At 48.5% G+C, this 15,813-nt stretch overlaps 1 protein-coding gene across 10 annotated transcripts in view; it reads right to left on the reverse strand.

Annotated features, from left to right (window-relative positions):
* Nucleotides 1-15,813, reverse strand: part of DOCK7 (dedicator of cytokinesis 7) — a 174,056-nt gene that overhangs the window by 62,475 nt on the left and 95,768 nt on the right. For 9 of the 10 annotated variants that reach the window (XM_020993043.2, XM_020993042.2, XM_020993040.2 and 6 more), the window contains exons 16-19: nucleotides 10,500-10,570; nucleotides 6,275-6,413; nucleotides 5,819-5,920; nucleotides 2,545-2,631 (exon numbers count right to left, since the gene is read on the reverse strand). In XM_020993043.2, the coding sequence (XP_020848702.1) occupies nucleotides 2,545-2,631; nucleotides 5,819-5,920; nucleotides 6,275-6,413; nucleotides 10,500-10,570 (399 nt within the window). Of the gene's footprint in view, nucleotides 1-2,544; nucleotides 2,632-5,818; nucleotides 5,921-6,274; nucleotides 6,414-10,499; nucleotides 10,571-15,813 lie in introns of those variants that run through there. The other variant, XM_020993046.2, reaches the window with a different exon arrangement.

Raw genomic sequence — 15,813 nt, forward strand, 5'->3', positions numbered from 1 at the left:
AAAATTAGTGAGAAGACAATAGTAGGGAGAGTGGGAGGGGAGGGTTAATGAGTTTAGTTTTACAAGTGTTAAATTTAAGATGTCTACAGGATATCTAGTTGGAAATTCTGAAAGGCAGTTGGAGATGAGAGATTAGGGCAGGACAGGTAGATCTGTGACTCTTCAGCATGGAAATGGTCATTAAATCCCTGGGAACTGATGAGCTCCTCAAGTGAAGTAGTATAGAAGGAGAGGAGAAGAGGGCCTGGGACAGAACTCCGAGGGACACATCTGGTTAGAGGCGCGATCTGGAGGAGAATCTAGCAAAGGAGACAGAGGAGGAGCAGCCAGAGAGGTGGGAGGAGAACCAGGAGAGTCATGTCCTGAAACCCTAGAGAGAAGAGAAGATCCAGGAGGAGAGGTGATAGTGCCAGAGGCCACAGAGAAGGAAGACTGAGGAAAGGCCACCGGATTTGGCAAATAAGAGATCCCTGGGAACTCTGGAGAGAGCAGTTCCAGTGGAAATCAGATTATAAGAGGTGAGGAAATGAGGCACCTAGTGTAGATGGCCTTCTCAAGGGTTCAACCACAAAGGACAGCAGAGAACTGGGATGACACTTTGCACGGATGGAAGGATCAAAGGAGCGTTTTTTTGAGGATGGGGAGACAAGAGCATGTTTGCAGGCAGTAGGGACGGAGGCACTGGAGAGGGAGAGACCGAGGAGAAGTCAACGTACAGGAAGGACAGGGGCAGGGCAGTCTGCTGCAGGAGACAGGATGGAAGGGGTCACCTGCACAGGCAGAGGGTAAACAACTAGGAGAGGGGAGATGACCTGGGAAAGGACTGAGGGCCCTAGAGAGCGGGGCCACAACATGGCTGAGGAGTAGAGGTACGTAAGAGAAGACTGAGGAAGAGATAAAAGGCCAATAGAGGAGGAGATCTCAGAATTCTTGAACACGGACGTGGTACATTTATGGGGGATGGCAAGATCAAGAGGGTGACCACCTTTGTGTGTGGCTGAGGAGGGGCTGAAGAGTAGAGTGGGAGGCGAGCAGGTTGAGGGAAAGTCACTGTGTGTGTTGAAGTCCCCAAGTATGACGGCTGGAGCTGGGGAGGAGAAGAAATTGTGAACCAGTCCATCCTCCACCCTCCATGGAGCTGCCAACCTGATGTTCTCCAGTCACAGGAATGACTGCATCATGCCTCCTTGGGAGAAAAGCCACAATGGCCCCCCCTTGCCTCACACTCCTGGTCTGATCCGCTCCCTCTGAATTCTATTCCATCTCTCACCTCCACACTTTCACACAGGCAGGTGGCATTGGAAGGCTGGAATGCTCTCCTCCTAGCTCCCCCTTTGAACTCTGGGAATCCCCAGCTCATGTGCTGATCCCTTGAACTGTTAGCTCTTCCTAGCCCCAAGGGACTTTTAATTTATTTTGTATGCATTTTAATTGGCTTATCCCAGTTCACAATCTTTCTCCTCATTAAACTGTAAGCTCCTTGAGGGCATGGGCTACCTTCTTTTCAGTTCTCGCATTCCTAGAACCTATCACGGCACTTTGAAGATGCTGGGAGAATTGACCAGAATTCTCAGTTCTGCTTATAGATCATGTGTATACTACAAAAGAGACGCTATCTGGGAAAGCATTTCTGTCCAGTGCATGAGGCAAACCAATACTATTTTATATGATCTTCTGCTGCTGCTCAGTCGCACCTGATTCTTCAGGACTGCATTTGAGGTTTTCTTGGCAAAGACGACGGAGTGGTTGGCCATTTCCTTCTCCAGTTTATTTTATAGATGAGGAAACTGAGGCAGACAGAGTGAAGTGACTTGTTCAGGGTCACACAGCAAGTAAGTGTCTGAGGCTGGATTTGAACTCATGACGATGAGTCTTTCTGATTCCAAGCCCAGTGCACTTAGCATGGTGCCACTTGGCTGCCCTTACATAATCTAGGTCAATAATTTTGTTAAAGTATTACTTTCTTCTTTATAAAAGAGTTTCTTTCCAAGGGGTGCGTTATTTTCATAATAGTATCTTGACAGTACCAGAGATACAAAGTTGTTTTTTAAACCAGATCCATGAATTCATCAGTGCCAGTGACGTGCTCTCTCTACCAAGGCAGATTCAAATTCTACAACTTGCAATCTTAACAAGTTAATTCCCCGAGCCACTGACAGGGTTGGGGCCTTGTCCAGGGTCACAAATCTAGCACACCAACCCAAATTTTGTGGCATGTCCAGGTCTACTGGAAGGAACCATAGGACTGAATTATGGTAATGTTTGCTTCTGCTGTCCAACCGAATCAGAATACCACCCGCTTCCACAATCCTATGTCAATCAGGTCATTCAAACTCGGGATCAGTAACAAATGTCAGCACATGGGACAGAACAAAATCAGTAAGAAATGTCCCAGCAGAAACCTCAGCCAATCAAATACAGCCCATAACCAGAGCCCTTTAAGAGATGTACTTCTTTACACAGAATCCTTTCGTGAAATCTCATCATCAACGAGTCTTGTAATGACACAGATGAGATCCGATCACAGATTCACTGCACACTTACCTGGGTATGAATAGAAGATACAGCAATGACTTCCACATTAAAAACACCCTTGTGGTTATCCACCCACTTCATTCCCGGAAGAGGCACCTGTGATGAGGGAAACAGAGCGATCCTCAGCTCGGTTAAAACATGTTCCACTTGAACAACATCTGTTAACAAAGAGCCCAGTCTGCGCAAAATCCACAATCCGCAGTGCAGCACTCCATCTCTCTACCACGTGCCTTTTCACTGGCCATCCCCCTCTCTCTTCCCCTGCCCCGGGGCCTCCCTCAAGCTCCAGCTAAAATGAAGCCTTGGCAAGGGGCCTCGTCTGCCCCATCACCCATCCCAGTCTTTCTCATGTCGTGGCCCCACCAGAACGGGGGCTCCCTCAGGGCAACGACTGTTCTCACCTCTTTTCCATATTCCCAGCACTTACCACAGTTCCTGGTACCCAGAGAGCACTTAATAAATGCTGGGTGAATGATCTAAGTCACCAGATCAGGGGGGGAAGAAAAGAGTTAGGAGAGTACTGGCCTATCAGCTGGTCGCCACAAGGGCATTTTTCTGTTTAGAAAAATACTTGACAAACAGAGTGGGAGTGACTTGCTTGGTGCCTGCCCTTCTGATGGGAGAAAGACCCCGGAAGCGAAGCAGCAGCTGAAATGACGGGCTCATCTCTAAAGGGAAACAGGCAGCTGGGAAGGACGCCAAGGCCCTGGCCGCCAAGCAGGCCGAGCCACCCCAACGATCCCAAAACCAGGATGTCTGCAGCGACCCCCAGCCCTGAGGACACGAAGAGGGCTCTATTCAGGCGGCAAGGTGATGCCCAAGTGTAAGTCAGCGCAGACCCAGGACTACCGAAAGAGGACAAAATCGACCGCACGGGTATCATGACTGTACTTCTTTAAATCTTGTTCTATGCTTCAGAGGACTCAGCAAGCTGAGTTTTCATTTTCATAGACAGCAAGCATTTAAAGTATGCAGAAAACCCATCGATCTTCTTAGTATGTCTGAATGTGTTATATGTAATTTCTATACTTTAACACAGATGGCATTTATCTTGAGATATGCTTAAATTTTTTATTTAAAAGTACTTTTGTAGATTTCATTGATATTTTTTGCTTTCATGGCCTTTTTAAATATAGCCTTTCCCTGGGCCTCACTCCCTGCTTCCAGGACTTCTCTTATAACAAAGAAAAACAGTCAGCAAAATCAACTAATGCATCAGCCAAGTCTGACAGCGTGCCCAATACTCCAAGCTCCCAATGAGAATGTATACATCCTTACCAAGATCTTCACCGGGTGCTAGGATTTCACCACAGGCAGTGACTAGAGGCAACTTTGTGGCACAGTGGACAATGCACTGGACCTGGAGTCAGAAAGATCTAAGCTGACATCTGATCTCAGACTCTGTGTAACCCTGGGGAAGTCATTTAACTGCCTTCTGCCTCAGTTTCCTCATCTGTAAAATGGGGATAATAACACCTCCCTCTCGGGGTTCTGATGGGGATAAAATGAGATAATACTAACTCCCACCATCATCATCCTTATTATTTCATTTTGTTGTTCTTTTAGTTTAAGATACACTTGGATTCTTAACACTTGAAACTCTGTGGTTTTACCCCACCCCAGAAAATGGACAAACACATCAAAGAATGGAAATCCTCGATGTTGGGAGGACTGTGTAAAGATGATCCACACTTTCCTGAAAAGTTTGGAATCGTGTGAACAAGGTGTCTCGAATGTCAGAAATGCCGAGGTGCTCGGCCACCCTGCAGAGCCATCCGAGACAGAAGCCGGAGCTCCTGCGCCGTCTGGGACAGCGGAGCACTAATGCAGCCTTGGCTCATCCAACTACGGGAGGGCCAGTAATGGAACAGAAGAACGCAGAGGAACAAGGAAAGCCTCTCAGAAGCACGTAGAGCCAGAAGGGGCATGTAAGGAAACGCAGAGCAGTGGCCACGCCCACCCCGGGAGAAAAGTAAGAAAGGAGACGAGCGCCTATTAAGTGCCTGCTTGTGTGCTGGGCACTGTGCTGAGCAATTTACAAACATTATCTCACTGGGTCCTCACAACAACCCTGGAAGGCAGGGGCTATGACTGTGCCCGTTCTACAGATGAGGAAAGACGAACCTCTTTCCCTTCACGGCAGAGGTGGGAAGCACACACTGTCACAACTGGATGATGGATTCAGTTCTGCTGAACTTTTTTTTCCTTTTTTTATTCTTTATAACAATGGGTACCACTGGGTAGAGAATGAGGGAAAAGGAAATGAAAACAAAACATATCAAAATAAAATTTCCACAAGATAGGCTTAAATCCACTTTGCCAACTGACTCCCTTTCCTCTTGAGGAGTTTGTGAAAACGAAGCTCGTAGATCAGAAGCGGGCAATGATCCATCCTGTCATTTGAGTGAGGAGGAGCCAGGCCAAGGCCTCCAGACTTGCTGCTGACCGGCAGGATCGGTCCTTCCAGCACACAGCCTCCCTTCCTACAGCTGCTTTAGCCCTGCCTGATGTGGTCGTGAAATATGTGAGAAGCTCCTTAACAATATGTTTTGTATTGAAGGCTCTAGTGATGAAGGACGTGTTAGATGAGAAGCTCGGGTCTAAGGGAAAAGGAGGCTATAAACTCACTTCCTGCAAAGGGGCATTCCCTGGAAATTAGACTTCTGCGAATGACTGTTTTATTGTTACATATTTTCGTAATGATTTCATTCAATTTTGGATCAATCACTGATGAACGGGGTTTGTCCCAACTGAGCTTCTAGCTCCTTGGTCCTTCCTGGTTTTATGTGGAACCGGAAGGAAGCCTGGAGTAAATAATTTTTTACAGTTGTCTCGAGCTGGAGTTTTCATAGACTGTCCACAATCTATGTCTAGAGGCATGGAGCCAGCCCGTGGCCCTTGCAGGTGAGCCGGAGCAAAGCTGCGGCAGGTCTGTCTCTCGCGAATGCTTCCAGGACAAACTGAAGGGCGGAGGATGGGCCTCCCCTCAGCAGCCCAGCTCAGAGCTGAAAAGTGCATTGCAGAGGTAAAGGGTCTATGCATTCTGGCCACAGAAACTCCCTGAGAGCATCTGCCCAGGAAGGATGGAAAGGCTGTCCTCCCTAGCGGCAGAGGGGGTATGCATGCAAATTAAATCACATGCCCTCAAATGAGTAAAATATCATTTTGTTTCAGAACAGGACCCATCTCAGTAAACCAGCCAAACAGAATTTCCCCCCATATTTTCTGTGGATTTTTACTTCTTCCTAAATTTCTCTAGAATGTCAACATAAGAGATACTGACCTCAGGAGAGAGCACCGAATAAGCCTGTGGTGGCTTTTCCAGGGAGACGGGCAAGCAGAACTGACCAGTCTTCAGTCGTCCATTCTGAAGCATTGGTATCCACTTTAAAGAAAAAGGAACATCACCTTAAGTATCGGTCTATATTAGAAAAGACCCTATTCATGATAGAACATTATCTGGTACAAAGAAGGTCTGTCTTAGTCTGATCCCAAATGCTCTTTAGTTAATGAAAAACCAAAATGATGGTTCTAAGTTGGCTCCTGGTGCAGGACCCTAGGATACGGTAGGTTATAGTTATAAGAAGACTCATGACCATGCAGAAAAGAATTTTTTTTCTTTTAAAAAACAGTAATTATTAGAACCATAGTATTTACATCCAGTAATAGCTTAAATTTTATAATTATCAATGTATAACACTTTCCCCTTGTCAATAACTATGGCATAAAACACGCTTACCGTGTAGCCGACTGGAGTCTCGAGGGGAGTGTTTTGTTTCTGCTGACAGCTCACATGATAGAAGGTAAAAAGCAGGTGGTGGTGGTCGGTTAAGGTGGCGGGAAGTTTCACTTTAATTTCTTCATGGAAATCTGGGGATCTTAACAGAAAAACAAAGAAACATTGGTTGAAAGTCAGTGATACAGCACAAACACACTGTCTATTTTAAAGTCACTCCTGGTTATTCACATAGTTTATAACAATACTTATATTGATACGCTGATCTCAACACAAAGGACACAAAAGGAAAGACACTTTCTCATAAGCATATATTTCATTCCTAAATTTTATTTCTACAGCGCTTTAGCCTTCTGAAAATTAAAACAAACAGAACACTGCAATTTAAAATTATTCCTCAATCGTCCTTTCAGAAAGAGGGGAAAAGAAGCAATGGGGCGAGGTGTGCTGCATATTCACTGTGTCCCCTTCTCTTCTTTCGCAAGATAAAAAGCATCATCACCCTTGGATCTGTGACACAAATGGCTTCCTGCGATTATTGTAAACTAACTCTTCCTTCTACAATGGCCAGTTAAAAGAAAACAAACCCAACCGCTCTGCGGGCCTTCCAGTTCAGCCCTGTTCTCAGGTGCTGTGGTAATCAGAGATTCCTGCTAAGCCCCTACAGTGACTGGCCCAGGATTCTGTGTCTGTGAGTGGCAGCTTGGGATGTCTTTGAAGAAAGCCTTGTTGACCTCCACGACACTTAAGACTTGAGTCTGGAGCTGATCCTGAACACCACGGGCCTAAGGTCCATCATCATTTCACTCTTTCACTCAAGGGTTACACACAATCAAACTGAGGCTACTAAGGACTCAAGTAAGACTTCTGGTCCGAACTGACCAATGCCCATTGGCCCCCACACAGGAGCATCTACTTGCCCTCATTCTGCCATGTCTTGGTCCCCCACTGGCTTCGGGTGCTTCCATACTAAAGCTGCCCTGGGAAGGAATGTGCTTGAGCAATTCACTGGCCACCACCCTAAAAGTCCTCGCTGGCTTAGGTCATCCTTCATTTCCACACTGGCATTTCTCCAGTCCAGATAACCCTCCTGCTTCACTTCCTCCACTCCAGCTCCCAAACTGCTAAGCATTCATGGAAAATGGTCATGTATTCAAACTGAGTATACCTGCCACAAATCTACAACTTCACATCGGCCAACCCTCCCTGTCCTGGCTTGGCAATCTTTCAATTCATGTCAACAAAGGCTTACTTATGAAGCACCCACTAGGTAACAGCCACAGAACCAGGCCTCGCCTTATGAGTCCTTCTGTTCTACCCATTTGTCTCCTCCCTCCATCACTCCCCACAAGGTTCCAGACCTCTTCCTCTCTTTTCCACCCTACTCTCGCTCTGGACCCGACATGTATCAGCAGCCCTCATACCTCACTGCCCAGAGGTCACCTGGAGCAGTAGCATCCTGCACACCTGCTCCCCTAGAGGACAGCCCACCATTCTTGCTGCAGGGCAGCCCTAAAGCTAGAGTCTGGATCCCATTTCCAAGACTTTGTCCCAATCATCTCCTCTCGTAGATATTCAATTGCTCCCTCTGCTGTCTCCTTCCCATGCTTACAAACAAGCTCAATTCTAATGAAGCTCTCCCTTGACCTTCTTACACCTCTCAATTTACCATTTCATCCATCTCATTCTCTTTATAGAAAAATCGTCCTGAAAACAGCGTCTGTGCCTGCTGCCTATACGTCTTCATCTTACAGTCTGGTTTCTGTCCTTGCTCCTGCCCTCTCCTCCCTCCGCTAACCACACAATTTGCTGGCCTTCTGTCCGTCCTCACGCACGTCTTTTTCCTTACACACCCCCAGACACAGAGACTGAGAACTCAAACAGAAGGCTAACGAGGGTAAGTGTCATAATTAAGGCAGGTTATAAGGGTTCAGAGAAGGGAAGACTATTTCTTGCTAGGGCCAATCAGGAATGAATGTGTGGTCTCTGAGATGGGCCTGTGTGTACAGGTAGAATTCTGACACATAGAGGTGGTTAATTTGGGCAGGAGAAACAGCTTAAGCAAACAGGTGGAGGCAGGAAAGCCCAACGCCTGCTTGAAAGCAGAACCAAGACATGGTTCACTTCAGCTGAGACATGTGAGACACAGAGGGAAGAAACAGGAGAGAAGGCTGGAAGGGCACAGTAGGGACCAGAGGAGTCCGGCTAGGGATCCTGGGCAGGTATGAGCACTGTACTTTGGAAAGATCAGTCTGATCACAGCACAGTGGAGGCACCAAGTAGAAAGCAGCTGTGTGCAGGACACTGCTCCAGAGCCTCTCGTAAGGGTTACTCTAGACAAGAGACAATGAAGGCCTGAGTTGGGATGCTGGCCATGGGACGAGAAAGGGGGTGGGACAGACTGGATCCTTCTGCCCATGAATAAAGGAGGTGGGGGAGAAAGGAAACATGGATGACCCCAAAGTAAGTGGTGGCAGGAAAGTAAAACAAATGGAAACCAGGAAGTCAGAGAGAGATCTGCTGGCACAGACATAGAATGAGGATGCTTTGGGACAGTCTGCATCGCAAGGGCTGCCAGGACACACAGGCAATGGCTCGGTGGTTCAATTGTTAGAGTGCTCACCTTGAGTTCAAATCTTGCCTCAGACACCTTGGCTAAGTCACTCTGGCTGCCTCAGTTTCCTCATCTGTCAAAAAGGGATGATACTAGCACCTACCTCCCAGAGTTGCTGTGAGGGCCAAATGAAATCCCGCTTTTTACAGGAAGCCCTTCCCAATCTCCCTTAGTGCTCCCTGGTGCCTTCCTTTTGCTGACTATTTCCAGTTTATTCTGTCTACAGCTTGTTTCTACCCTGTTACTTGCACATACAATCTCCCCCATTAGACCGTAAGCTCCTCAAAGGCAGGGAATGTCTTTTGCCTCTCTTTGTATCTCCAGATCTTAGCTCAGTGCCTGGCACATAGCGGGTGCTTAATCAATATTTACTATTTGTGAAGTGCTCTGAAAACCTGGAAGCGCCACGTAAATGCATCTACTGGCCATTAAGATGTCTGAGAGACAGGTGGCCCCTTGGCATGGCAAGGCAGAAGACAGGTAGGGGTTAGCACTGGCCCCTAAGAAAATGATCGGAAGGAGCATGAGGACAGAAGCTGAAGCCAAACCCATTTTTAGCAGGCAAGGAGATGCTAACCCAGGAAAGCAGAGTGATGGAGGGGTCAGAAAAGAAGAGGCAGGGTTTGATGAGGAAGGACTGTGGCTCTGGGGACAGACAGGGCAGGTGCCTTCTTTCTGTGCTTTGTGTCTGGATGTGAAAGGGAAGACCTGAGCTCTGAGAAGGAGCAGCAGGAAGAAGGAAGAGCAAGTCTGAGTCCAAAGGAGAGCCGAGGGGACGACGTCTTGAAAGGGTTTCTATAGACGGGAAAAGGCACCGTCACAGAACACGGGAGCTGGAAGAGTCTAGAAGTCATCAAGGCCACACTGAGAACTGCAGGGCATGTTCTTCTTGGGGACATGAGGTGGGCTGACAACAGGGAAAATGCTGGTGTCAAAAGGAAGATTTTAGGAAAGTCCATTTGTACTCAGAGCCCCCAAAGCAGAAGGTCATCTGGTGAGATGGACCAAAGGAAGGCAGGAAGAGAGGAATCAGACTGAGAGGTGGGAGGGACTTTGGGGGCCAATGAATCCAATTTCACCATTTTACAGGCGAGGAAACTGAGGCAGACAAAGGCGACTTATCCAAGGTCACACAGCTAGGAAGTGTCAGAGTTTGAGCCCAGGTCTTTCTGACTCCAAAGTCACCACTCTATCCTTAAACGCACCACAGTGTCACTTGGAGGGAAAAAAGACTATAAGGGATTAGACACAATGGATATGAAATATCTGATAGGCAGTTAACTAGAGATGAATAAAAGATATGATCAGGGCATCCAAGGTCCAGCTAAGGGCAGATAACTTGAATGTGGAGTGAGTGAACTCAGTAAGCACAATGTTTATTTCTTCCAGCAAAACTCAGCCACCAGAGTTAGGGATTCAAATCTGCTGTGTGGAATAAAAAGAGTCAATGCGTACCTACAGGAAGAAAATCACAAGCACGACATCAGTTTTCTAGAACTTGGCACACTCAATGAAGCACAACATACAGAAAACACAGGAAAGGCTCGATAATCATGTTAATGAGGAAGTACTTGGGAAGAGGGGACTTTGAAAGAAATCATCTGAATTTGGTACCTGTTATGATACACTACAGCTGTGTAGGCTTCCTTTGAAAATTCTGAACAGCTGGATTTGCCAAAGATGACCTGGAACGAATAACAGTGTGTTGTTGAAACTGCGTCACCATAAAGCTGAACGTTTCGCGGTCACGGGGGAGGAGCTCCCAGTCTCACAGCTGCTGGGCGTGGAGCTTGGTCAGCGACAGGACAATCAACCGGCCTACTCACAAAACTCATTAATAAAGGCGGGTTCCTTCAAACGTCTGATCTAAGGGCAAGTTACAGATTCACCAAAAATTCTTCAAGCCTTATTTAAATCTAACGAGGGGCAAGAAACTACTTCCTCCTTTCTTCATTTTAAATTTCATTATAAAAAGTAAGTTAGAATTTATATAAATAAATGTACAGGTTGGACAAGATGACCAATTCCAGTTCTCCAGTGCTGTGACTCTATGAAATGCTGAAATGTGGCCTCAATTTGAGGATGAACGTTCCCTGCTTTGGTGAAGTAACGCTGAGGTGCTCAGCCTAAATAACAGCGGTGTTTTGAGGAAAACATGCATAAACTGGTAGGATAATAAGTGACAAGAAACATTCTCTTGGGAGCTCATTCAGTACAAACACAGCCATCCTGGGGGGAAGAGGAATATTACAAAGAACAGGGAATGCTGAGGCAGAAGAGCAGCCCCTGAAATTCAGAGGCCACAGGCTGCTGGGGAAGAAGAGGCTGGGACTCCATGTCAAGACGAGCTGGATCCAAGTCACACAACTTTCCTGGCTTGCAAAATGAATGAACTGGACCAGATGACCTCTCGGGTCCCCTTCAGCTCTGTGACCTGGGTTCAAGTCCCTGGCCCCACCTCTACTAGCTGTGTGACCCCAGGCAATGGAGCCCAAATTTCTTCTCCTGCAAAAGGGTCTAATTCCAGTTAACCTGAGAACTGAACGAGGGGGGCCGTGGCCAGCTGACGGGACGCCATCGCGTCCTTTGTGAAATCATATGCGCGACGTGCCCCCCGAGTCCCCTCGTGGCTCTGCACCATCGGCAGGGGCTGGGTTAGTGCCCGTGAGCCAGGAGGTTCTGCTCTGGGGAAGTGCTCAGCCAGGCATCAGGCGGAGACATGGACTGTTCCGTGCACGTCTGTTTCTCCCACAAGGTTCAAGCCCTGGACACAGACTTGAGCCTCTCTGTAAACCGATGACCACTTACCTCCCCTGGAAGCCGTGACAATCAACAAACTATCCTGTGACAGGCCAGAGAAGAAAAGGCGGCCACCAAGCACCATGATTTACAGTGGGCGTCCAGCACAGCCTCCGCACTGGCAAGCCCAGAGGAGAAGAGAGAGGACAGGCACAACATCACACGGAATACTGCAGAGCCGGAATGCAAACTCGGGCCCTCTGGCTCCTGATCCGCCTCCCCCACGGCTTCCTGGGGCGGGAACACTCGGAGGGGACACTGCTAAAGATGACGTGATAACGCCACAGAAAAGGCTTCCCCCACAAAAGCCGTGTGGACAGCCTGGGCAAGCATTACGAGCCCTACTTTACAGATGAGGAAACTGAGCCAGGGAGAGGTGAAGGTCACATAACTCAGAGGCAGAAGCTCCAGAAAACAGAACTCACACGCAGGTCCTCTGCATAACATTTTGACTGGTACAAAAACGTCCAAAATCGTGAACACAAATTACACATAAGTACAATGCAATTAAATGTTTATACCCCTTACGCATATGACGGCTTGGCTACAAAGTGGCAAGCATGCCAGGGCCCACCCTACCAAGGCCATGCACCGCCAGATAATTCTGAATGAACTTCTTCCATCTTTAGGGTTTAACACTTGTAGCATTACTGCCCATGGCTGTAAAAATAGACTCCTTCACCCTGGAACTCAACGATGCACATTTTCCTAAGCATTTAAGCTAACTTAGACACCAAAATCAATAGACTCTCTAGTGACAGGCTTTACCCACAGACACCTGAAGAAGTGGGGATGGTTCCTGGGCCCTGCCCACGGCACATTCTCCAGGAGAGCCCGTCCAGCACGGAGCGGTCAGCTCCTGCTTCTCTGCAGGGCCCACGCGGTCCACGGCATTCTGCTTCAATGGACCACAAGGAAGCATCTGGACAGGACCTACCCAGGAGGACGGAAGCTCTCGGGCCCTTCTCATGCATGCATTCATTCATTCACCAAATCTCTACTGACCACTTCCACCGTGCCAAGCTGGAGGCGGATCCAAAGCTAAAGGGAGAGCGCTCCTGTTCCCCCCGAGAGCAGAGGCCGCGCAGGACTGGGAAGCAAAGGGGGAAAATGTGAGCAGACGGACGGGACGTCCCAGAGAGGGCCCGGGGTCACTGGCACGCCTGTTCTGAGGAAAACTGGGGAGGAGAAAGTCCAAGGAAGCAGGGAGGGTGCAGACCCTGGAGCTACCCTCTAGTCAACCCCACAAACACTGATTAGCCTTCTGTGGGGTACTGGCTGGCTACAGGAGCAGAAAGGATGCAGACCTGCCCTCAAGGAGCTTCCACTCATGTAAAGTGATTCCGCAAGGGAGAGCCTGGCACGCTGGGGGTGCCCCGTAGACGTGGGGGAACAGCTGTGTGAGTGCTGGCCACAGGGGGTGGAACGTTGTAACTGAAGGGCAGCAAGCAGGCTGGTGTGAAGGGCAAAGAGGGCGTCAGGGGCAGCAGGGGGAAAACAAGGTAAGGAATAAGCATTTATTAAGCATCTACTGTGTGCCAGGCATTGTGCTGAGCACTGCACAAACATTATCTCATCTCAGCCTCATGCCAACTCGGGTCAGAGGTACTATCATGATCCCCATCTCATAGATAAGGAAACTGAGGCAAGTTGAGGTAAAATGACCTGCTCAGGGCCACACAACTAGGAAGTGTCCGCAGCCACATTTGAACTCATGTCTTCCTAACTCCAGGCCCAGCACTCTACCCACAGCACTACCTAGGTATTTATTACACTGTATGGTATATTTATTATACTATAAATAAATTTAAATTACAATAATTATATAAATGGTGGTGCAGTGGATAGAATGCTTGGCCTGAATTTAGGAAGACTTATTTTCCTGAGTTTAGACATTAGCTGAGTGACCTTGGACAAGTCATTTCACCCTGTTTGCCTCAGTTTCCTCATCTGTCAAATGAGCTGGAAAAGGAAATGGCAAACCACTCCAGGATCTTTGCCAAAGAAAACCCCAAATGGGGTCACAAGGGTCAGACACGACAGAAAAAGGAGTCAACAACAAATATGTTATTTATTTATTATTACCTTATTGGGAAATAATAAGAAACAAGACCAGAAAAGTACATGGGGGCTTTAAATATCAGGTGGGGGATTGTGTAGTTTTATCCTGAAGGATACCACAGAGGACTCTGGGCCAGAGACATCACCAGATCCAGTCTGGGGGATCTCAAGGTGGCTGTTACACGGAGGAGAAGCCAAAGAGGAGAAAGACGGAAAACCCTGGCTCTCAGCTCCGAAGCATCTCTCACACGCCCCCTCCTCTACTCTGATGCTGCCCCCATCATGGTGCAGACCCTCAGCCCCCACACTGGCGCACTGCAGGAGCTGCCGGGGGCCCCCGGGGGCCTCCAGCCCAGCCTTAGCCACTAGAGGGATTTTCCTACAGCTCAGGTCTGACCACGTCAGCCCCGCCCCTACTCGATAAACTTCTGTGGCTGCCTGTGGTCTCTGGAACAGCTACAAAATGCCGTTTGGCACCGCAAGCCCTCCCTAACTGGCCTCCTGCTGACACCTCACTCCCTGACCCATACTCTGTGAAACAAGACCCTCCCTGTCTCGGCTCTGGGCACTTTCTCTGGCACCCCCCAGGTCTGGGAAGCCCTCCCTGCTTTGCTCTGACGACTGACTGACCACTCTGGCTTCCTTTAAGTCCCACTTTCCAGTGAGCCCCAGCTTCTCAGGAAGCCTTCCCCAACTCCGTTCAATTCTAGTGCCTTTCCTCTGTTCATTATTTCCTAGGAATCCCATATATCACTTGCTTTGCATATAACCATCTGCATGTTGTCTCCCCTGCCAGACTGTAAGCTCCCTGAGGGCAGGGGCTGCCTTCTGCTTTTTTCTGTCTCCTCCAAGCTTAGCACTTTCCAACACACAGCAAATGCTTAATCAGTGCTGCCTGACAGACTGAAATAGGCCTGAACCAGGACTGGGGGAGAAAAGGGGACGGGGTGGGACACTGGACCTGGTCACTGACAGGAAGAGGGAGGAGGGAGGGAAAGGGAAGTGGTGGAGGCTTCCTACAAAAAGAACAATGATCACCAGCACTGGAATGGGGTTTGAAGGCTGGTCCTTCACATGCATTATGTAACTGGATCTTCAGGAAGATGCCGTGAGGTTGGGGCAGCCGTACCACCACGAGTAACTGAGGTCCCCTGTTCTGTGCTGCCTACGGAAGGGCGAGAGTGTCCACCAGGGGGGGAGGCTGGGGCTTCAGAGGTTATTGAGGTGGGCCCAGAATTCCAGAAACAAGTCCAGGCGGGTGGGAAATACAGAAGCAGAGGGTGACTTTATCCCAGGAGAGAGCAAGTGTAGAAATGATGAAGATGAGATCTAGACCCCAAAAAGGAAACACCCTGGACTTTCCCACATGGCCAAATCTCTGGCTTTAGACTGAGGCTATAATTCCATCAACTGGCCTTTCACTGTGGCTTGGCCCACTCTCCATTACCCTTAACCTAGCCCGGCCCTCCATTCTCTTACCTCCCTATGGCCCCTGGACACTTCCCACCCTTAGTCCTAGCTAGGCTCCATTCTTCCTTAGCCACCTGGTCCAGGTCCCTGGCATTCTATTACCTCACAGTTCAACCCCCTCCCTCCCCCGCCCCACCAGACTACTTGGCCACTCCTAGATCTCTCCCACAGCCTTTCTGTATATAAGGTCCATCTTGTCTCCATTAAGGTGCTCAGATTCTTAAAATCTAGCCAATAGCTTACTAATGTTCAGACTCCTTAAGAGTCTGTCCAATATGACGGATGTTCTAATAAACCTTGTCTTTGGCTGAAAGAAGGCTTGGGTCAAATTCTTTCGGACAGGACCTGTGTGTTGTGATTTTGGGGTCCCAATACCCCTAAACCTCATCAGAAGGAGCAGAAGTCCCAGGAGACAGGAAGTGTAGAAGTAGTGGAAGTCCCAGGAGAGAGGAAGTGTAGAAGAAGTGGATGCCCCAGGAGAAGCCCCCCAGAAAAGGAGTGAAGAGGGCCCCAGAAGCACGATGATTCCCATTTTCCAGATGAGCTCACTGAAGTACAGACCAGTGAAACTGTCATACAACTAGTGAGCGACAGACAG

Source organism: Phascolarctos cinereus, unplaced genomic scaffold (genome assembly GCF_003287225.1).
Source record: "Phascolarctos cinereus isolate Bilbo 61053 unplaced genomic scaffold, phaCin_HiC Scaffold_5;HRSCAF=322, whole genome shotgun sequence".
NCBI classification, from domain to species: domain Eukaryota; kingdom Metazoa; phylum Chordata; class Mammalia; order Diprotodontia; family Phascolarctidae; genus Phascolarctos; species Phascolarctos cinereus.